General features: G+C 43.5%; 1 protein-coding gene across 4 annotated transcripts in view; it reads right to left on the reverse strand.

Annotated features, from left to right (window-relative positions):
* Window positions 1-23,047, reverse strand: part of gria1a (glutamate receptor, ionotropic, AMPA 1a) — a 49,928-nt gene that overhangs the window by 23,259 nt on the left and 3,622 nt on the right. For 3 of the 4 annotated variants that reach the window (XM_030766691.1, XM_030766692.1, XM_030766690.1), the window contains exons 3-9: window positions 14,100-14,339; window positions 9,993-10,177; window positions 7,240-7,293; window positions 3,193-3,351; window positions 2,605-2,772; window positions 1,417-1,521; window positions 998-1,108 (exon numbers count right to left, since the gene is read on the reverse strand). In XM_030766691.1, the coding sequence (XP_030622551.1) occupies window positions 998-1,108; window positions 1,417-1,521; window positions 2,605-2,772; window positions 3,193-3,351; window positions 7,240-7,293; window positions 9,993-10,177; window positions 14,100-14,339 (1,022 nt within the window). The remainder of the gene's footprint in view (window positions 1-997; window positions 1,109-1,416; window positions 1,522-2,604; window positions 2,773-3,192; window positions 3,352-7,239; window positions 7,294-9,992; window positions 10,178-14,099; window positions 14,340-23,047) is intronic. The other variant, XM_030766693.1, reaches the window with a different exon arrangement.

Here is a 23,047-nt window from a genome sequence, read left to right on the forward strand (position 1 = left end):
AAATCAAAAGCTGATCTAAAGGTTTTAAGTCCCTCTTTTCACAAATGCACCTCCAATACAGACCTCGCAGGTCTGCAGTGCGCTGATTCTCAGAGAGGGATGAAATGCCTCGGGAACAGAGAACATCAGATCTTAAGTTCAGCTGGGGTTTTTTTCAGTCTCCCTGATAAACTGTTTCTGCAGGACAAACAGTTCGGTTCAGAACATTTCCTGCAATCCATCCAACTCCCAAGGGATAGCTTAGCCTCCCTCTCACACCTCAGCTTAAACACATCACAAACGCTGGAGCCATCTTCCCATGCATTCCACGTCTCTTTCCATCAGAGGGTTGGTCCGTTCACACTGCCCTTCTCAAGGCTTTGGGTTGGGTGGGAGGGGGAGGGGGAGGTTGGGGGGGGGGGGGGGGTTGGGGGATGGGCGGGCCACGTATCAAAGTTGAATAACTGTCCTCTGAAGCTTCAGATGTGAAGGAATTACTAAAAACACTGAATGAAGTACACCCTTTCACACAAGCAAGGAGAGATGAGAAGAAAAAAACAAATCAATCCTAGGAACTCCCTTTATGGATAAGATGAAAGAGGTTGTGCCCTGAAGCCATGTAGTAAAGCTTCATTTGCACACAGATGCCTCTGTACGTCTGGTCAAGGTACATCACTTTCATTACCTGACACAAGGAAGAGGAAACTGCGACCCTATATCAGCGAGTCATCGGAGTTGTGGAACAAAAGATTTACAGAATCCCTTTTTTGTCATAAACGGACGGAAAAAAATGGAGCCCGCCGAGCTGAAAGAATTTCCGAATGAATTCTCTTTGGTGTAAAGTCACAGAGATCCATACTTTGATCTACAGTGGCCTACGTTTAATGAATGTATCAGGTCCTATGTCCATGTTCGTGAAGCCCTGTTGTTTTTACTTATAAACAGTGAGTGCTGCATTAGAGCCATTTAAGACATTGGTAGATCACAGGAGGGAAAATGAGATGTAGGGGGAGCATACCAGAATTGTAGTGACAATGTAGGTACGGTTCTGAAGTCCATAAGTGTCATTGCTACCAGGTGTGTATGCTGCCGTGTTCACAAACTTCTCATTCTCGTTCCAATAGCCCACCTAGAATCAAATCAGAAGAAAGGGAGTTGAGCACTGAGTTAACTAATCTCAATTCGGTTATCCCAAATCTCTCAAAATGTCTTGATTTAGATTCCAATAGTTCACCGACAGTAAAAATGCATTTGTACAAAGTCTGAGAGAATTTTTTTTCTTTTTTTTTTTCAAAACCACGGCCTCGATAGAAACGAGCAGGTCTATTGAGCTGGTCCTTTGACTCATGAGGGGGAAAAAAAAATCCATCTCAGGATTATAACAATCGGTCACGATGAAGGAAATATTAATCAGTCTGCTGCCACTTCGTGACTTACTTTCTTTGGCCCTGTCGGTCTGAGTTCCATCACGTTGACAGTGTAGTTGGTTCGGCGTCCTTTCTCATTAAACTGGATGTGTCCTGTTAGGCCCTCAATCCGAACCTGGAACAGAACGGGAAAGGGAGATGGCTTAGGTTCAGCTCGTTGTTTTTTTTTTTTGGCTGTCTTTGATTTCTCCTTTCTTTCTTTATTTCTGTCTTACTCTTCTTTTGTGAGATACATTGCTCCCACAGTGACTTCACTATGCATACAGTACAGTTTGGCCTCTTGGTGGTATGATGGAGTTAATTGACCGAGTCAAACATCAATCTCAACAGGCTCTCAGCAGATGGGTGAATTCCTTCAGTCCAGAGCACCGCACAGTCATCAGACAGTGCCTAAGGCTAGTCTGTGTGTGTGTGTGTGCGAGAGTCCACCTATGTCTGAAAAAACGTTATCCACAGACCACACTGAAGCACAGGGGGATTTCTATTGGGAAGTCATAAAACGGTAAAGGAGCTCGGCATAAAACGTATGCAGACTTCACCTGTGCAAAGGAAGGAATACATTTTTTGGTGGATGATCTCAAGAGAGAAAAATCAACACACTACCAGACAGGAAAAAAATGCTGACAAGTCTATCAGACACTTCGACAAGCATTGTTGTTCAGTTTTCTGAATCAACAAAAAGCAGGAACTCACTGGCTGGGAGTGAAATTTTGTATTCTCTCTCTCTGTTTTTAGATGTCACACAGGGACACAATGAGCTACTTTTAGCATAAAACAGACCTGCCAGGTGTTTTTCCCCCCTCACATATCTGTTTGAAAATATAACTTGTCATAAGCTATTATCGCCACCATAAAGGTTTATTGCCTGTTGGGTTTGTTTACTATCCGAGTGTCACATTTGATTCCGATAGTCTCTTTGGCAAATCAATGTGAACTTTATGGGACAGAATGAAGATGTAATTTGTTCAGTGTTGCTCTATTCAAGCCATTCAGGCTAGATTAGCGGCCATGCCAGTCATGAATGCTGTGATTTCACATTTAGTGGTGCATTTGGTATGTGTGTGCGTGTGTGTGTGTGTATGTGTGTATGTATGTGTGTGTGTGTGTGTGTGTGTGTGTGTGTGTGTATGTGTGTGTGTATGTGTGTGTGTTTGTGTGTGTGTGTGAGTGTGTGAGCAATCCCCTGCGGATTCCATACCTGCTGGAGTGCTCTCTGAATGTCAATGCCTTGGCCCCAGGGAGCCGGCGGATTGGCAAGGCACTCTCCAGCATTTCCACGGCGAGATATGTCAATTCGCTGCCTCCGAAGGTTTTGAAAAGCTGTGTGCATAACTTTGACCCCATCATATGTGAGGGCTCCAGTATACTACAGAAAGGAAAAATGAAACACAGGAAAGACTGACATAACTTGACAAGTCCTTTCTTAGGACTCCCACACACAATGAAGAGGAAGAATAAGACAGATAAAAGACTGCAGTGAGTCAGTGGGACTACTTTGTGATTGATTTTAGTCATATATCATTAATATGTAAATGAGAGTGTCTGTTAATAGTGAATAAAATTGTAATAAGAACTAAACCATCCGAGGCCTATAAGACATTTCCATAACCGACTCAACGAATCCACAAGGTCATGTTTTGTTTTAAATGCTCTCATTAAATATTTGCACAGTGATTGTAAGGCAATGCTTTGCAACAAGAGTGTCTCGCAGTCCATCGGAAGCAACGATTGTTTCATATGCCGTGCGTGCAGTTGACTGTCATGACCAGAGTTGATGACATCGTACCTTTATTCCTCTCTTGGGAATTTTGGCGTCTTTGTTGTCAAAGTCCATCCACTGCTGCACGATCCGGCTGACGTTCTGATCCGAGTAGTCCACCAGCTGAAACCCGGTCACGTTGGCTTCTCCCTTCTTAAACTCAGTCAGGTCAATGTCCAGGAAACCCTGCCGTACAAACACAGAAAACGGCAGAGAATCAACAGGGCAGCCAAGAAATGAAAAAAACAAAAACAAAAAAAAACTAACGCGCAAAATGAAAGTACGGCACACGAAACAACGAAAGGGAGAGAGGCGGTCGTAAGTGGAGCGCAAAGTTGCAGGTACCCTTCGATAAAATAAAAGAGATTGTTATCGCTCAGGGTTACTCATCAAATTTGAGTCAGCGAGAAAAAAAAAGAAAACGGAAAATCACTCGGAAGGTAATGTATGACAGGATTAGAATACCTTGCCATTGTTAATTCATACCCTGACCTTTGCAGGATGTAGAGGTTACTTGTGGCAGAGAGAGTAATTTTAACTTAAAAGGAGAGAGAGAGAGAGAGAGAGGACGGGAGTGTGAAGCGCTGTCGAAACGTAATACCGGGTTTAAAAGCAAAGCAGAGAGAATGGGTAGGTCAATCTTTTAATGAAAAAGGCTAATCCTTCTCATTCACGGAGGTTGCTTATCCAGGGAAGCTGGCCTTATCCGATAAAAAGGCAGGAAAAACCCAAGAACCAAGAATAGGGAGTTTAAAATGAAAACAGAAAACATTTAAAGGGTGGCCGGAGTTCTGCTTCTAATCCCTCAGGTTTTTCCAATGTTAATCCAAGTCTTTGCCACAAAGTAATCAGTACTGCTTAACCACTCCAGAGCACAGAGATACAGAGGCAACCTTGCGCTTTCCAACTCTGACCTGACACACAATGGACTGTCAGCTGATACTGTATGCTAAAGAGTGCCAAGCGCGGTGTGAGTCAACATATCAGATACACGTGTGTCATTTCCATACACAAATGGAAAGGATCCTTTCAGAATAAATCTGAACCAAAACACAGTCAGCAGTATTGCAGCTGATTCAGTAGTCGGTACTAATGAGGATAAAACAAGATATTTATACGTTTGACTTTGTTATGTTTTTCGGTTGTGCCATCGATTTATCTTCGGCACATCTGTACCAGCATTGATATTCAATTCATGAGTTGAAAAAGATTCAGGAAAAATGATTAGTGACTTCCAATTACCGACTACCGACCAACGCGCAGAATTTTAATTTGTTCACTCATTTCTTGACTCACTTCCACACTAGGTTGACCTCAGCTAATGTGTGTGAAGCTTAGAGCTTAATGGAAAGTGTGACTGGGTTTGCAGTGTTTGAGAGAGCGTGTGTTTTGATCTCTGCCATTTGACTGTGATGGTTCTGCAGGAGCAGTGTCACGTTTTCCCGTCTCTGTGAACATCTGCGCCACGGAGAGATGAACAAGATGCCCAGCGCTGAGGGCACGACCTCGAATGAAATGGAAGAAAAGCCACTCATTTCCATGTGTGCTCACATCACAAACTTGTTTTCACTCTCGGCCAATCAATACAGAACTATCAGCTTTGAATTGTTCTGATTTAACATGATGAATGTCGAAAAAAAAAAAACCCTAATAATTTCATTTAATCTCGTGTGTGTGTGTGTGTGTGTGTGTGTGTGTGCGTCTTTAGAGTGACATATCACTGCCCACTTTAACCCTGACCTACACTTCTATATTATCATCCTTTTTTAGAGTGGTTAGGTGGATGTTTGGTCTTAATTCACAATCATCATTTTAAAAAAAAAGAAGATCTTTTTTTCCCTCCAGTTCACATTCTGACTTTGAAACAAGTGCCCTAGTGTTTCTGTCTGACTCAGTGGTTCAATGGAAACCAAAGGGAGCATTTTACAGAAACCTGACAACATCTATTGAACACCTCTACCAGGTTGCATAATCAATAGCTCAACAAACTTTGGTAACACAAACACACACACACACACAAACACACACACACACAAACGCACACACGCACACACACATGCGCGCGTGCACACGCGCACACACACACACACACACACCCAAACATCAAACACAGTAAGCTACACACAAGTGCATTTGCAGGCAGAGGTTCAAATATCTCTTATTGTGAGGTGAGCTTTGATCAGCTGATTTATAAACGGGAAAAAAAAAAAAATACAGAGAGTGGGGGGTTGGGGGGGGGTGGGTAGGCATCATCAGCTTTAAAGTGCAATTTAGAGCACAGACTTGGCTGCAAGGAAGAGGAGACACTCTCAGCAGATAATCTGTCTGCGCGCTGAATAACACGGAGAGACAGCAGGACTTAGGAAATGACACAAAGAAGACAGAGGAAAAACACTTTAAAGAGGTCTCATTCGAATAAAGTGCAGGACTGCCGTTTGTTCACTGCCTGCACCCCAGTTCACTGTGTTGGTCAATAACTCACATACACGGGTATCTTGGCTTGCGAGGAACTGTGGTGTTCCCATGGCTCTAGCATTCCCGATAATGTTTTCACACTCGCTCCTGTGGTTTAGTGATTGCACTGATCACAGAGTTCTTTTGCCATGGTCGAGTGTTCCTGATTGTATAGATATGAGCTTCTTTCTCTCCAGGGGTCTCCTATCTATGTCCCTTTATCTCCTGCATTTCCGATTTCTCTCACAGTCTTTCTCTGTATAGCTTCGCTATGCTCTGTGTTCCAGCTAAACTTCATACTAAGGGCAATGAACCCTGCTCAAAAGCTTTTGTGGAATTGGTGCTCAGTCGTTTGTAAAAGGTCTAAGGTAATCCAAATGCACCATAGAAAACCTGAGGGAAGTATTTTTAGGCACACTTAACAGGAGAATGCTGAATAACCCCTGAGATTAGAACTGCTTGAGTTTGGTGTTATGTCTGAAACGGTGTGGTCAAGTTCACCAAGCGTACCCCTTCGGTCTAACTCCAATAAAGATGTCAACTTTTTCACTCCACTTGCTCTGGCCGTGCGCACGTCCGAATGACATTGGTATATCCTTTATATGAGCTGTCTCTAGGCTTTTGTAAGTAGAAAATGAGGAGTCCAGGCACTAAAGCGCTAGAGCTCCCAATTCACCTGTCTCCAGTCTCTCCTCTTCATGTTGTTTCTAATGTACCTGCTTTGGCAGGTGCTCATATTTTTCAGCTGAATGGATAGAATTGTATCTTTTTACGCTTCATGTCCCCATAAACGTGGTGCAGTGAGCTGGTGAGGTTACTATAGAAACTAGCCTTCACGAACAGCCTTGGACAAAGAGTGGAAGCCTTTCATATGGGAGTCTGGTCAAACACGCAAACAAGGACACACTTGGGCGCATACACACGCATGCACGCATGCACGCATGCATGCATGCGTACGAACATGCATGCACACACACACACACACACAGAGACACCCACACACACACACACACAGACACACACACACACACACACACAGTGTAAATAAAATTGAGTTGGGTGAGGCAAGACTCTGAAAGTAATTATCATTGAAAATTTAGCTATTATGAAAAAAATAGCCAGTTGCAAATCTTTCTTTATTGCTTTGCAAGCTTTATCATTTATCATTCACAATTACATCTAACAAACTGGCCAGACTGCACTAATTTAAAATTCCCAACAGAGAGCAACTTATGCAAGCAGCAGCATATTAATGCTACGATTATCATCACTTCTATTTAAATCAATTTCTTTCTCCATTTTCACATATTGAGCGTACCTACAGAGAGGGGGTGGGGAGTGGGTGGGTGGGGGTCCTAGAAATGGTTTCCAATCACACACAAAGAGTGAATTCTGCATTCATTGGCTTCATGACCTTTCACAGTGGCCACAGAAATGACTTATAGAGACCTATTTTGAATGTTATATAACGTTAATCAAAACCATTTTTATTAATTTCCCCACTATACTGAGTGGAAATGACAATCTAATATGTCTAATGAATATTCAATCTACCGCGCTTTAAGAGAGCTGCATTATAAGTGGGTGTAGTATTGAGATGAATGCGTTCAGAATGCTTACCAGGTTCGCTAGAATGTAATGGTAACTCTTCACATTCTTTCCTTGCTCCACAATCTGAAAACGAAGCGAGAAAACAGATTTCTTGTCATGAGTCGGTTTGGCCCTCCACAATTAAATGTAACGTAATGTCAATGGCGTAATTGTGCTGTAAATGACTGAACTCCTCATTGGTACCATATAATAGAGATGTAGTAATAATAATAATAATAATAATAATAATAATAGTAATAATAATAATAATAACATTCAGTTATTGTTTGTCAAACTTCTTCTGTGAGATGTTGGATTGGAGCGGAAAAAGAATAAAAAAAAAAGAGAGAGCACGCAGTGAGGGATGGGAGACATTGACGTTCTTTCTCACGGGAAACCTACTGAGAGCCTTAATGACCGCCGGGTTCCGATCGAAACAGAACCTGGCTTGGAGAGCCGCTCTCATTCAATATCACTCAAATTTGCATTCCTTGCTCCATCAAACCCTCATTTGTTTATTGTTTAACCACCGTTTTTTCTTTTTTTTTTCTCTCTCTCTCCCTAAAAAAATGGGCCTATTCATTAGGGCTGCGTTATGGTTTTTTAAATGGTCCGAGGCCTTGTGATTCCTTTTCAGATGCTTACTTGACTGGTTTTGCCTCGCTCCCGCGACGCGTGCTTCAAACAGCCGTGTCCCGTTATTAGGGAAATTGATCGCATTATTCTTTTGGAGGCGAAATAAAAGGTTTTACAAGGCGCCTCATCTTTACAGCGATAGACGACTAAAGGTCTGACAAAAGCTTTTTTTCTTTCTTCCCCCAAAACCAAACAGAGAGCAACAGCGTTGAAAAACAATGAGTCATAGGCTGATGAGAGGAAGAACAAATTAGCACTCCAAAATTCTTCATCTCGAGCACATTTGGCGTCTTGTTTCTTGTACCGTGACCCTGCCTGCCAGTGGAGAGGGCTGGAGGACTGTGTGTCTGTGAGGTGTGTGTGTGTGTGTGTGTGTGTGTGTGGGAGAGCCCCCCCCCCCCCCACTCTCTGCTCCCTACTCTTTGTGCTGAAGGTTTGCTGGCTGAAACTTGCTTCAGGGCACGACAGACAGAGACATTAGTTATTAACAGTGACCCCAGCGTGAGCTGCTACCTCCAGGCCACCCCCGGGGGGAGGAAAATAAATGGAGACTTTCCAAAAAAAAAGCCCCATTCTGTGGCGCAAACACTTGCATCGAGTGCCGCTCAAGAGAACTTGAGCGCAATTCTAAAACTCCAAAAAAACCCCAAAAAGCAACAAGGCGTCGTCTCTACTTGAAATCCCAACGTTTGAAATCGCTTTAATATCAAGAGGGACCAGAAACGGTTGTATAATAAGCAGTGAAAGCTGTCTTCAAGTTCACTAACAACCATACGTCAAAGAAACCTAAAAAAAAAACCAAATAAAAGAAAATAATGGAAGACAGAGCTCCTCACGACTAAGCAACTCTCGAACGGCGAGAAACAACGCTCGCGAACGCGACGTGATGGATGATCGCCGTCGGTTGGGAAAAGTTCTCACAGCCGCATCAGCTAAATCACCAAAAAACTGATGCAATAACCTTAAAGCTGGACATCAACCCATCAATAACTGAGTGGAGGGTGGCGAGGGTTACCGTAACTGGAGTCAGGGAGAAGGGGCCTGAGATAAAAAAAAAAAAAGAAAAGAATAGAAGGGAGGAGAGCTGCTCTTGTCATTAATTACAGTTGCAAGAAACTCCCTCCTCCTCCTCCTCCTCCTCCTCCTCCCCCAGGCGGTGGGAAGAGGTGACGGAGAGAGACTGGCGCGTCACCGTGGCGCTGCCAACCCCAAATGTCAGCCCAACGTTATTTATCTCTTCTGTCCTTGACGCTTTGTGCAAGAGAGAGAGAGAGAGAGAGAGAGAGAGAGGAAGCGAGAGGAAGAGAGAGAGAGAGGGACGGAGAGAGAGAGAGAGAGAGAGAGAGAGAGAGAGAGGGACAGAGAGAGAGAGAGAGAGAGAGAGAGAGAGGGACAGAGAGAGAGAGAGAGAGAGGGGAAGCGAGAGGAAGAGAGAGAGAGAGAGAGAGAGAGAGAGAGGAAGCGAGAGGAAGAGAGAGAGAGAGAGGGACAGAGAGAGAGAGAGAGAGAGAGAGAGAGAGAGAGGGACAGAGAGAGAGAGAGAGAGAGAGAGAGACAGAGAGGGACAGAGAGAGAGAGAGAGAGAGAGAGAGAGAGAGAGAGAGAGAGAGAGGAAGCGAGAGGAAGAGAGAGAGAGAGAGAGAGAGAGAGAGAGGAAGCGAGAGGAAGAGAGAGAGAGAGAGAGAGAGAGGGACAGAGAGAGAGGGAGAGAGAGAGAGAGAGGGACAGAGAGAGAGAGAGAGAGAGAGGGACAGAGAGAGAGAGAGAGAGAGAGAGAGAGAGAGAGAGAGGGACAGAGAGAGAGAGAGAGAGAGAGAGAGAGAGGTGTGCCGGAGAAACGTCAGCTCCCGTCTTGCGCTGTGCTAAATCTGATAAGAACGGCCACAGGCTCTCGTCTGAGTACTTAGGTTTCAGATTGAATTTTAAGTTGAGTCATCCATGCCTTCTGGTGGATCCAACAATATTTTGAGAGTGTTATTTTATTTGGTGGTGTGCAGATGTACCACACATTAAGATGTGCAAACATGTTGTTTTTAAGGGACACCACTTTCTCACTGAGCGATGACTCAAGTATACAACCCTTAATTATATTATGAGTCATTTGTTTTGTGCTCAGCGCAGAGTAAAGAGTGGTTATAACTCGTTACCTTTTTAAGGATGGATTTTAGTCTCTCCAGCTCGCAGTCTATTATAATCTGGCCCTCCTTCCTCTTGTCCAGATCCTGGAAAACTTTGAGGAAAGATGCCTCCGTCATCGTCTCCACGTTCACCGAGGTCACCAGCCAGTTCTTCTCAGCAGCTATATCGAGAACCTTCTGAAGGACCGAGAGTCCTGAAAATAAAAGTTAAACATCGTTTAGAGTGAACCAAAAAACAGATATATGGTGTGCATTTCTACAAAAGAGAGCAAACACGGTGCTCTTGAACCAAAACTGCTCTGTTTTCAGTGTGAAATCATTAAATGAGAACAAACTGTTCCCGTTCACATAAATGATGTATATCACATCCTCTGGGGAGGATTTCCACGGTTTGTGACAAACCTGTGAAGGAGTTATTAGGTAAGACACCAGACTCAGAAATGATTCAGCTCTCGGTGAGACAAGAACCATCGCACCTGCTCTGGTGTCGAGGCTCTTTCAACACCAATTATTTTACCCCTGCATTATGTAGATGCCACTAGCAGCTGCAAGCGCGACATGGCTGCGCTGAGAGATGCTAACCTGGCAGAAGGAGCCAGAGTGGGCTTTAGTGCATTTAGACAGGAAATAACGGTTGATTACCGGGCCCATTGATCCTGGCGGCAGATTTACACACGGAGAGAGTAGCCATGTTCAGTTCGCATCAGGTCGATCCGTCCTCTCCCGAGACCGACGGCGCTCATTCGGTCGTACAAACAATGCGCCCGCCCGTCCCCGGCACCGCCATTTATGCTTCTCAATTACGCCAATTATCTGGATTAACGGCCGACGTAACACATTCCATTTCCCTTACCCATCTCGCAGAGAGAGACAGAGGGGACCTGTCCAAAAGCTATCACCACGGACAGGTCCCATTACCTCTGGCGGTGCCACGGGGGCACGGGTGTGTGAAACTCCCATCTTAACAAGATGTGAAGGTTACTGATTGTTTACAACCTATATCCTAACAGAAATTTCCGTCAGCAAGAACTCGCTGTACAGCTGGTTCAGCACCACGGTCAGCTCCACAGCTGCCAACGGAACGGGGGGCACGGTCAAAGTGCAAGACACTCTTCATAATATTATCCACACCTTGTCTGTACAGTCAGTAACACTGCATCCCATATAACAGTTGCATTTCTATGAATTACAAGGCAGCGTGTAGAATCTTTATGGGACCGGTGCGAGCAGGTTGATGATACATTGCGGAACCAGTGCTAGCAGGTTGAGGATGCATCACTGCATGAATTACTTCAGATAATGATGTAGAAAACAGCAATAGCTCTTTACTGTTCAGGGAAATTATGAACAAGCTGCTCCTATAAATTTTCAAGACCTCTGTTGTCCGACATGTTCAGCGTAGTGCTTCAGCACCACGGCCAGCGTCACGTCCTAATACGTCTCTTTGAGAGCCTACCGAAGGCAGTTTCAGCTATTGTTCTTCTCTATTGCCTCTCCCTGTGTGAATGATTCACAGTCCAGTTCATGGGAAAACTCAAGTCATTTAACAAAGAGACAAACTCATACCCTGGCCCCTGTTCTACCTCACCACGCTCAACACACCTGTCAACACACTGGCAAATGGAGAATTATCGCATATGTGGAAGCAGGTACACCACAGGCTTAACGTGAAACATAGGACAACATCAATAATGCCCCAGTGAGCATTCATTGTTGTATTGTTTATGAAAGGTTTAATGAGTTCTCGGGTTTGTTTCGAATACTTCCAAAAAAAAAAAAAAAGAAAGAACACTTGGATTTAACGGCTTTTTTTTTCTTTTTTCCTTTTTTTTTTTTGCTTTATGCAACATTGTAGCAGCTGTTACGCGAACAGAAATTCAATAAAGAGACACAACAAGAGCAAACTCACCATAATTTATTACGCCGTTCACTTACTCTGCAGTCTATCTCAGAGTGAATAAATATCTCATTTTACAGAGGGATGTGGGCTGCTACACGGACCACCGGGTACAGAGTCTGTGCTAAAACCCTGCTCCCCGTAATAACGGCTGTCACGTTTGCGGTTTACCTTGTCGTCCCAAAACAGAGATCTGAAATCATTAGTTGACCGTGGAATTCGCTCCGCACACTTGAAACGGAAAGGGATAAAAGGCATAGAGAGAAAGAGAGAGCGAACAAAACGCGATAACATATGAAGGGACGCTCCGTCACGTAAAATGGGAGAAATAAGAACGTGTCAATAAAAGGGAATATTGATTTTTTCTGCGTTGGCCCGTCTCTGTTTTGAGCTGTTGACCTTTGACCTTCCTGAGTTGTGTCAGTACCTCTGTTTATCTGGTGGTGAATAGAATTGGATTTTTCTGCAAGACTGGAGAGTCATTACACACGGCTGGGCTTTCGAAAACAGGCCAACTATGTAGATGGACAAAAGTACACACAAACACACACAAATACACACACACACAGAGAGAGAGAGAGAGAGAGAGAGAGAGAGAGAGAGAGAGAGAGAGAGAGAGAGAGAGAGAGAGAGAGAGAATGTCTTTAAGAAGATAAGCACTAGCACAGAAATTCACTAATGCAGCCAATGTGTTTACTGCTCTCCAGTGTACTGTGTGTGGTCTGCTTTCCTTCTCTACAAAAATGGATGTGGCCAGCTACACAGAATAGACAAACTATGTGTTAAAGCACACACACACACACACACACACACACAAACACACAAACACACACACACACACACACACACACACACAAACCTCCCACCCTCACACAGACCATACTACAAACAAGAATTGTCTTAAAAGGCTTAAAATAACCCCACAGACATAGTAGTGCTGTAACTAGGCAACAGGAGGCTGGCGTTAGGAATTCCTGCAGTGAGGGTTCTCTCAGTCACACAGAATTAATGATCTTACAATCTTAACCCTGGACCCCTCAGCACATAGCCCTCAGACGCCCATGGCCTGCACGCAGTTATACATCAAAACCCAATCCAACACACTGGCCTGCCACCAGTTCGATCCTATTCTATGAGCAGCGCAACTGACAGTGAGGGGGAAGCAAAAAGATGAGGGAGAAAGAGAGAGAGAGAGAGAAATAGAGAGAGAGAGAGAGAGAGAAAGGGGGATCATTGTCTTCTCTCTATTTGGATTTCTCCCACTCCGTGTCTTAAAGAGGACCAGAGCTATGGATTGTGCCTCACACAACAGTCACGGTCCACGGAGCTGAGCGCCTGTGACAGATGGTGGAACATTATGGGCACGTCGCAGCTGATTGGTTACAGGGGGCTGAGGGGGAGGGCACACCTGGCACTTGCAGGTATGTGAACGTCTACCTGCACAAGGAGCAAGGGGAAATCAGAGAAGGTATAGCAGACACAGCCTTTCTAATGAGTTTTCTGGGACACCACTGATTTATGGATTTTCGGAAAGGCACCTGGGAAATTAAAACTTAAGAGGGTAATCTAAAGGATTTGTCTAGTGCCTTTTTGAGTAATGTCAACTACGCAGCAAATTTGCTAGCGTGGATTTCCAGACAGAAAGTTCCTGGACAGAGTTTACGTTTTATACCTCCATTTATTACGGTTTGTGTTGATTTATATCGGTTTGCATTTTCTAAACGCTCTTGAAGTTAACTAAACGCTGGTGAATTTGCTGGAGGTTAAACGTTTAGTTGGTGGGATTTGAAAAAAGTCAAACGTGTGATGAACATTCTCTCAAATTTGTCTCCTGCCCCTGCAATGTCTTCTTCTCAAGGCAGAAACTTCAGTCTTTCACAGAAATTATGTGGAAATGTAAACCTGGCTCTCTAAAGTGATAAACAGGCCATAGACAAAAAACCTGTAATCATGACAGTGGTCTTGCTTTGTGATTTACAATTCATACAAGTTATAATTCAATTTAATAGAAGTAAAAACACTCGATTTTGTAATTTGGCCCTCATATTGTCAGTTCACCGAGTAAACGGAACACGACTGAACGATGAACACAAACGTAACAACACAGTACCCAAGTTTAACACCTCTAACAAATCTGAGGGGTATTTGCATCTGCCTCCAGTTTCATGAAATTAAACCATTCAAGGAAATGAATTTGCTAGACGTGAGTTGGGTCTCACCTGAGTCTGAGCTGTACATGTAGACAAACTTGCTCCATTTGTAGTGCTCGATGACTCCCACCAACGCATCCTGCAGCTCGGGCCGCAGCTGGATCACAAACTGGTTGGACGTCTCGATGGGGAAGCTCGGCGTGACGAAGCAGACGTGCAGGGCTCCGCAAAACGACATCAGCATATTCACCGTCTTTCTGTCGTATACTCCAATGATGGCGTACACGCCCTTGGAGAACTGAGAACAGACTACAGTTGGAGACAAAAGGACAGAAAAGAAGTCAGAATATGGGTGTAATCAATTGCATTGTCCACAGCGAACAATAGCAATCGACTGGAACTGCGAAGAAACCGCATTCCAAGTTTCGAGATATGGTTGGCGTTTCTGAAACGCGTCAATACGCACTGTTGATAAACATGTTGCTAGGTAACCAAACATGGAAAAACAGTAGGCTGCCAGAGGTATGGGGGAAAATCGCAAATTATTTGATGTTATTTCAATTTGTGCCGGTGGCTGGAATGTTTTGAGTGGTCCTGTAAAAGTGTGAGTGCCCTGTGAAACAGTACATGTGTGGGAGAGAGAGAGTCAGGCCAAGGGAGGTTAATCAATGCATCTACAGTGCTTCACTGACATTTCCCAAACAGCAGGATGTCTCTTCTCTCTTTTCTTCATTCAACCCATGACTATTCTCTCTCTCACTCTCTCTCTCTCTCTCTCTCTCTCTCTCTTAGCAGTCATTCAGGACACTTTATTCTTCCCTGCCCTCGTTCCCCGTCGAGGCGAAATGGCCACCATCTGTTTTGAACCTGTTTTGACACCACATTCTCTCATTTATTTGCTTTTTAACACTGCATATTTGCCTAGCTGGGGTCATATATTTTTTTTTTTTATATCTTGACCGTGGGCTTAATTTTTCAGCGCTTTTACCAAACAGATTGAAGTTACAGTCTGTTCACTGCCCTGGGGCCAGGTCTCCATGGGAGGTGCTGACGGTCACCAAGGGAGGAGCACAGACATGCTTGGCCGACGCCCAAAAGGCCTGCCCCGCCGCACTTCGGCACACGACCAGCCTCGCCATTGATCCCTGTGCTTCACACGAACACATGAGAGAGAGAGTGTGCACCGCTCGCAATGGACTTGGACTCTCGCTCATTGCAAAAATGATTTCTGGCTTCTTTAACGGGTACTGTGAATGTCCCTCTGTTGCTGAACTGATAAAACTAAGGCCATAGAGAAAAAAAAATGAGCTACTCAGGTTACTTAATTTAATCTATATTAATTATTATTTATATTAATTAATTATTAATAATAATAATAACAATAATAATAATAATAAAAAATGTAAGGTAGAAATCTCAGTACACAATATAATGAAGGACCTGAAGTAATAATGGTTGAACTCAGATAAGTAAAAGTTAAAGAAAAATGTTGATTTTAAAAGAAAATGAAATGAAAGCCAAACTGATAGGAGGATCGTGAAATGACATGTGAAAATATTCATAGAACTACATGTTCCATGCCTTTGGTCCAATTAAACAAAGAGATTTTTTTTTTTACTTTTTGCATCTCACTTGCAGTAAATGGAATAAATCAGCAGTGATCTGAATCCCGGCTTTGGACGGAGACTCAGACAGACATTCAGTTGATAAACTATTAGTCGAAAAACAAGAAAACGGAATTTGAGATCAGTTCAGAGAGACAGAACACCAGTGATGCATAACCGGGACACAAGTTTAATGTGCTCTCTCTCTTTTTCAGGGTGCAGCAGCTTGAGTGCATTAACGTCTGTAAATAGATGTCTGTGAAGCAAACTGAAAAAAAAAACACATTACAGCAACGAAAACGGCTTCAGACAAAGGAAACATCCATTTTTAAAAAAAAAAAATTTTTATTAAGAATGCTCTTAGCAGTACACTAAAGTTATGAAATAGAGCTCAGATTTATGTAAGATTTAAAAATCCCTCATTCCCTGTCTGTAGACTTCATCTTTAGAGACATGTAACCAGTTTAAAAGGGCAAGTTTTGTCCCTGCTTTTTGAGCTTTTTTTAATTTTATTTTTTCTAAGGAAGATACAAGATAACCCGACAATTATGTTATTATTACATATACAGTAACTATACATACACAGTATATAGACCCATTTCCCAATATTTTACCATCATTTCTAATGTTATAAATTAGCCAAAATCAAGGCTGTCCTAACATACATTATGACAGGTCACAAATCCACTGCCATAAATAAAGGTGTAAGACACAGATAGCTGGACCTACAGTAGACACAGAGGTAATATTGGATACCTTCTTATCACACAGTTCCGCTTCCTCTCAGGACTCGTACATTAATTCCGTCTGGGTTGGGTTTTTGAGCGGGGAGGGGGGGGGGGGGACAGCCTGCCTTGGAGTTAGCTATTACAGCTGACATATGGTGCATCAGATCAGGCTTCTCAAACAACCATATGTGCTTATCTCCAATGACTTACGAGACTTACTGCTTTCACCAGATCATCGACCAATATCCACTGTTATTATTTAGCAATTTAGCGACAGTAATTTAATGACTGACCATTAACGTGATAGAACCACAAATCAAACTCAGACTCCATTTGGCTTAGTAAGATATAGAGGAAAAGTTAAAAAAAGAAAAAAGAAAAATAATAAATAAACACAATAGGACAGATAGGACAGGAACATAAAAGTGTCAAAATGTGTATCGTTTGAGGGAATGCTGGCAAGAAATTTCACAAGTTTGGAGCAACACACTGCAATCCTAGAGAAGTACACAGGAAATCCTGCAAGACTTTACACTTCAGTCCAGGGACAAAAAAAAGGAGCAAGAACAGACATGGCGAGACTGACAGGTTTTCAAGCAAGTTCTGAAAGATAAAATCTTTTTTTTTTTTTCAGGTTGAATCGAACAGGAGACTGCAGGCCTCCTTTCAAACTGATGAAATTGTACTGTAAAACAATTCCTTGGCGTGACATCTTGACAGGCCAGAATAGAGCTTCAGGAAAAGCCTGACGGAAGGTTAAAGTCAATAGCAAATAAACTGGCTTGTAATTAGTCAATATTAAATCATCTAACCCCCCCCCCCTCAAAAAACACCTCTCGAACGCGTCACTTTTTTAATTCTAAAATTATTAGCAATCGTTCTCTATGAGTACACTCATGTCCATCCTCATAACCATTCACATCTGCTTCGCTATTCCGGAAAGTTCCATCTGACAGGTGGCACATGGCCCTGTCATCAGGCCTGGTAGTGACAGGAACAGGTTGGCTGCCTGCAGTAGTTTGTGTATGCTGGATTGGAGTCCGACAGGAGGGGTAAGGGCACGGAGGCCCCTCCAGCCAATCTGTAGCTTTGCTGCACTACTAAAGACCCTGGCAGCAGCTGCCCTTCCTGGCTCTCTCATCTCTTTCTGCTCCCTGAAGAACCAGCCTACCAGCCTGTGCTGTTCCATGCAACAAGGCAGGAACGTTATAGCTCTGCTCGGTCAGCCTGTCCCTGGATAGGAAACTGAATTTTTAGAGGCAAGTAAAAACTGAAATCCCTCAGTCTGATGGTCCAGGCCTGACTGTCTTAAGGTCAGCGCAAGGCAAGCGGCGACAGAAACGCACAAAAAGTGTCTCGGTACGTCTGACCGATCAGCTCTCGCATGGCATGGGGCACATGTGGTATTTTGTAAGGATGGCGTCAGATAGAAAAAAAAAAAAAAAAACAACCGTCTGTTGGGGAACCGCTGCCATAGCTGCCACCCACCGGTGACATTTGTGCACTTTTATCTGCAACAAATCATTTGGAAACACGACTCCAGTCCCTGTGTGGTGTGCGTGTCTGTATCCAGAAGATGTTTGTTTTCGAAATGGTCTGACTCGCTCACTCACTCACTCACTCAGAGCTGCCGCCCAGGTACCTGCAGCAGACCTGGTGTCCACCTCTGAAAAGGTGGCTGAGGATTCTCTCTCTGGGAAGACTGTCGGAGTTTTACTTGACCATCTCTGGTAAGACTGTTGTTCAGATTTCTCTGTCTGTGTCACTTTGAATTTCGATTGTCGCTTTGTCTTTGAGGGGCAAGGCTATTTACAATATAGCATGTGAAAGGGGGGGTCTCTCTTTACCAGGGAGCAATGCCTTAAACCTGTATGAGATTACACTGTCTGTTTTGGATGATGATTCCCCGAAGAGCTGTTCTGAGTCCATCTCTCTCCCTCTCTCTGTTTCTCTTTCTGTTTCCCTCTCTCCCTCTCTGTCTCTCTCTTATTCTCTCTCTCTCTCTCTTTCCCCATCATGTGAGGATTCTGAGAGACTCCAGGTGGTCTCTGATATGCTGTATTGTGGTACACGCTGCTGGATGATAATCAGTCTCAAAAACAGAGATGATTTCCACAGAGCGCAGTAAACTGACTTTAAAAAGGACAATCTTGGTGCACCGTGGTGAATCCTCAAATCCATAGCTCTTATCTCAGCCTCTCTCATATGGCTGTCAGAACCTAAGAGGATGCACACAGTCATGCAAATTCACAAATAAACCAAGCATGCATAGCTGGATACACACACACACACACACACACACACACACACACACAGAGAGCTCATGGGATTTGTGTGTCATTATCTCCATAGTGGAACATATTGCTTGGAGCACTCGGGGGACACACAGCGGTGAGCACACCGGTCCAGTGAGAAACAAAGAATCATCCGGACAGTTTTAGGTCGGCAATACATAACATGTGACTTCTAATAAATCAGCGACCATTATAGAGATGTCTGTGGCACAAGAAATAATAATAATAATAATAATAATAATAATAATAATAATAATAATAATAATAATAATAATAATGATGATGATGATGAATCAGGTTACCTCATTTTCAAGGTGAGATGCTCAGAGGTTTGGGTAAGTCTGTGTAATTGTGAATCTGTTGTTGATAGATATTTTGTTTTGCCTGATGCTAAAATCCTGTTCAGACTGAAACAGTTCGTACGATTGAGTGTGAACCCTTTGGACCCTGACCAATCCAGATTTCAACCCACGAAAAAGCCTTTCTCACACCACAGCAAGACAAACACACTCCTACGGCTCAAACTACAGCTTGTCGCTCCGTTACGACTCAAAACAAGCCCATTCGGAGAGAGCTGCGGTCCACCACAGTCAAATGCTCTTTTTTTCCACCAGATATTTCAAACCAAACTAAAAACAATCAGCGTGTTCACAGTTTTATCCCCTGATGCTTCAGCTGTAATAAAGCTGGATTATGCCACTGAGAGAGGACAGTTTGGGCTCCGTTTAAATCTTCATTCATCACGTTCAGGAAAGGACGTGACTGTTTTGTAATACCGGCGGAGGCTAAATGTTGCGACGCCCCGAGAGAAGGGAGTGAAAGAAAAACAAACATGACTCCAAACACCGTGTTCCTGGAAGCTACCTGACTTCAACCCTCCTGAAGCACTCAACTGCCTGATTAGTATGCTCCGGTACAGGCAGAGACAGGGAAGAAATCCCCCACAGTCCTGGTCCTCTTTCAGTCTGCAAACTGTCAATATTAATGAGATTCATCGCCACCAGTCACTGATACTAAAGCCCAACACGGCTCCGAGCGACTGAACCGCCAAACACCACAAAACCGCTGCTGTGTATCTGCAGCTTTCCAGGAGGCCCTCAGGTGATGAGGGTCTGATACAAAAGCTTGAGGAAGGTCCACTCATGCAGCTTGAGTCATTGGTACGACCTGAGGGCAGACGGCCGAGTGGGAGAGTGTACTGAGCGGATAACTGCGTGTTAGAAATTAGGTTTGAGTGGGAGGTTAAAGCTAGCCTTGTTCATCAATGAGGCAAAGGGGATCCCACATACACACACGCGCGCTCTCGCACACGCGTGTATGTGCACGCACATACACTCACACATACACACACACACACACACACACACACACAATGATATGTAAAAACATGCACAAACCTCGGCTTTAACCCTCCCACACACTCCTACACAATAAAATAAAAAATTATGTTCACTTGTACACCCACAAACACACACACACGCACATGCATTCACACACACACACACACACACATACACACACACACACACACACACACACAAGCACACACTCATACATGTGTGCCTAACAAAGGAGCTGAAAGCTGACCAGCAGAGCTCTGCCTCTACCTCCCATATCACTCTGTTCTGAGAGAAATGCAATACGTGACAAGACATGAATACAGCCGCGAGAGCGATTTAACCATGATTCAGTACGGAGCACTGCATCAGGACTGAAATAAAAGCACTAACAGACAACAGAAGCACAATAGAAGGGCAGCGTAGAGGAGACAGAGCTGCAGTTCTGAGACTGCCACCCAGGTGTGGGGCCGGACGTGGAGATTACACTTCCAGTAAGTGTTAATAGCACTCAGAATGTATGTGACTGCTTCCCTCTGTGTGTGTGTGTGCCCAGCAAGAGACAGACACTACGCTGCAGCCTCCACTTACACGCGTTAGAGAGATGCACTAGGGCGAACATTTGAATAGAAAAGGCTTGTTCTAGTGTCGCAGAGAAGAAAGACAGCAGATGCTGGCTGGAATCAGGTGTGGAGAGGGCCAGAGATTTGAATCTCTCTCTCTCTCTCTCTCTCTTTCACAGGGCAATGGAGCAATGCTGTCTCTATGCCTAATTAAGGCAGTAATTGACAGAGCGAAGCACTATCCACCTAGAAAGCTTTTCAAACACACAGCGTGCCCACCCTGCTGTCAGCCTGTCGAGCCAAGCCTTACCGACCTGGGCCACAGCTTAAAGACTCAACCAGCGGGTCCACACGACCAACCCAATTACTGCTCCATATGTACCATAATCTGTAGGTGAGGGTGGAGTTAAAGAGCCCTTCGCAAATGGACTTTGAAAAGAGCAGTGTCAGCCAATAGACAGGAACATTCTCTTATTACCGGAAAGCACTTAAGTTTTATGTTCTAATGTGATAGGGGAACAAAGTGACAACAATGATGATATGATGGTTTTGGCCCTGATTGTTATATGACCAACGGAGCATAATATTAAAACTGTGAGATGCCCATATAAGGTGTATTTTCTCCATAGGATTTTAACCGGCCAATTATTAGAATGAGCAGCCTTTGATAGCAGCATATTTGGCCACCTTTGTACTTTGATGTGTCAGTGTTATGAAGAAATAGTTTAAACATCTGAGTTTTGATCTGCTTTTCTCTCTCTCTCTTTCTCTCTCTCTCTCTCTCTCTCTCTGTCTGTCTCTTCTCCTAATGATTCACAGTTATTTCTGGTTCGTTTGCTAGACAAAACACTCCCTAACTCTCCCTTTTTTCTTGCTTTAAAAAAAACCCATTTGCTTAAACACGCTGTCATGTTGAAGAAACAGGAACACCAGACAGAAGCAGGCTCGACACAGTATATGTCTCCCATTAATGGAAAAAAAAAATTTTGTTCAGAGATGCGATTTGATGCTTGTCTTTACTAGAAGAACATGACAGTGTCACACACACACATCCTACACACATGGAAACAACCCCCGCCGATGTATCCCATTCAACAGCCGTCAAAAACAGCGGCAGCCAGGGACCCTCTCACTGAATCATGTCATCCCCTGCCACTGTGTTTGCATCTCTAACAATCAGCTTGTTTTTACTATGTGTATTCATGTATGAATCTGATTTGTTTTGGCTGGCTGTCTTTGTCCAGGCCTGATCTAAGGAGACGTTAGGTCTTTGTCATATATTTGGTTTGGGTAATCCCAGATTCTCTCTCAGAGGAGCAGAGATCCTCTGCTTTGAAGGCTGCTTGGGGAACCATTAAAATCTACAGTAGCGTTGTCGATCCCCCCCCGCCCCCCCCTCCGGTCTCCATTTACGCTGCAATACAACACCCAAGAGCCTCCTACACACCTTCCCCCAAGCCACGGTGAGAAATCTCTGTGACTGCGCTTCAAACATGCACGCACCAATTTATGCACACATACATGCATGAAGGCACGTGTACATGCACACACATGTGAGCAGCATTGTGTCTGAAGTCGAAAATCCTTTGTGTTATAAGTGATACAGACACGTGAAAAGCATTAGAGACAGTATAGACTCTTATAGACTTTTTAACAACACTGTATACATATGCATGATCATAGTATAATCAGCATATTTGTACAGCCCAGAAAAAGCCAAAAGCTCCACTACAACAAAGTCCTTTACAAAACAAATGAAGTAAATTCCTTTTATTGTGAAATAATCCACAGCTCTTGTGACCGCTTAAGAGTTCTATGATTACTGACATGATTAGCATAAAACATAACAATCGGTCCACATAATCAAATATAATTATAAAATATTTAAATAGCACTGCTTGGGGCTGAACTTGCCATTAATCACACTCCATATCTGCCTTTAAAGGTGCGGTCGGTCTCCTTAAGTTATGTCTTCCTCTGTGTAGAAAGATTCTGTCCAGTAATGATTTAAACAGGCACTTGTGTGTCTGCATAGAAAGATTTTTCCTCCTCATCTGGTATTGATTGTAAGCCTTTTCTGAAGGGTTAGGATATTGATCATGTCTAATTCTGTATTGAGATCCATTGTGAGAATCTGTATAAAACGTGAAACATCAGTGAGCTGTGTGGTGAGACAGTGACTAATCTTTGATATGCGTCCCTGAGAGAGTTAACAAAGACTCATTGTACCTCATGTATCTTTCAAAGAAACCTCGTAAACATCATATACTTGCAAATATCATGCATTTCAAACAAGTAACCCAAACTAAAACTCATTCTGGAATGTTCCTATGATATAATTAGAAGTTTTTTTGATATTGTTTTTTCCCAACAGACACTGTGATTCATGTCATGTTTCTTGTATTCCCAAATGCTGCTAGTCCATATATAGAACATTAGAGACTAGTGGAAAATATGATACAGTAGTAGTCTCGTGGAACTGTTACGGCAA

The sequence above is a fragment of the Chanos chanos genome, chromosome 2, assembly GCF_902362185.1.
Source record: "Chanos chanos chromosome 2, fChaCha1.1, whole genome shotgun sequence".
Classification (NCBI taxonomy): Eukaryota; Metazoa; Chordata; class Actinopteri; order Gonorynchiformes; family Chanidae; genus Chanos; species Chanos chanos.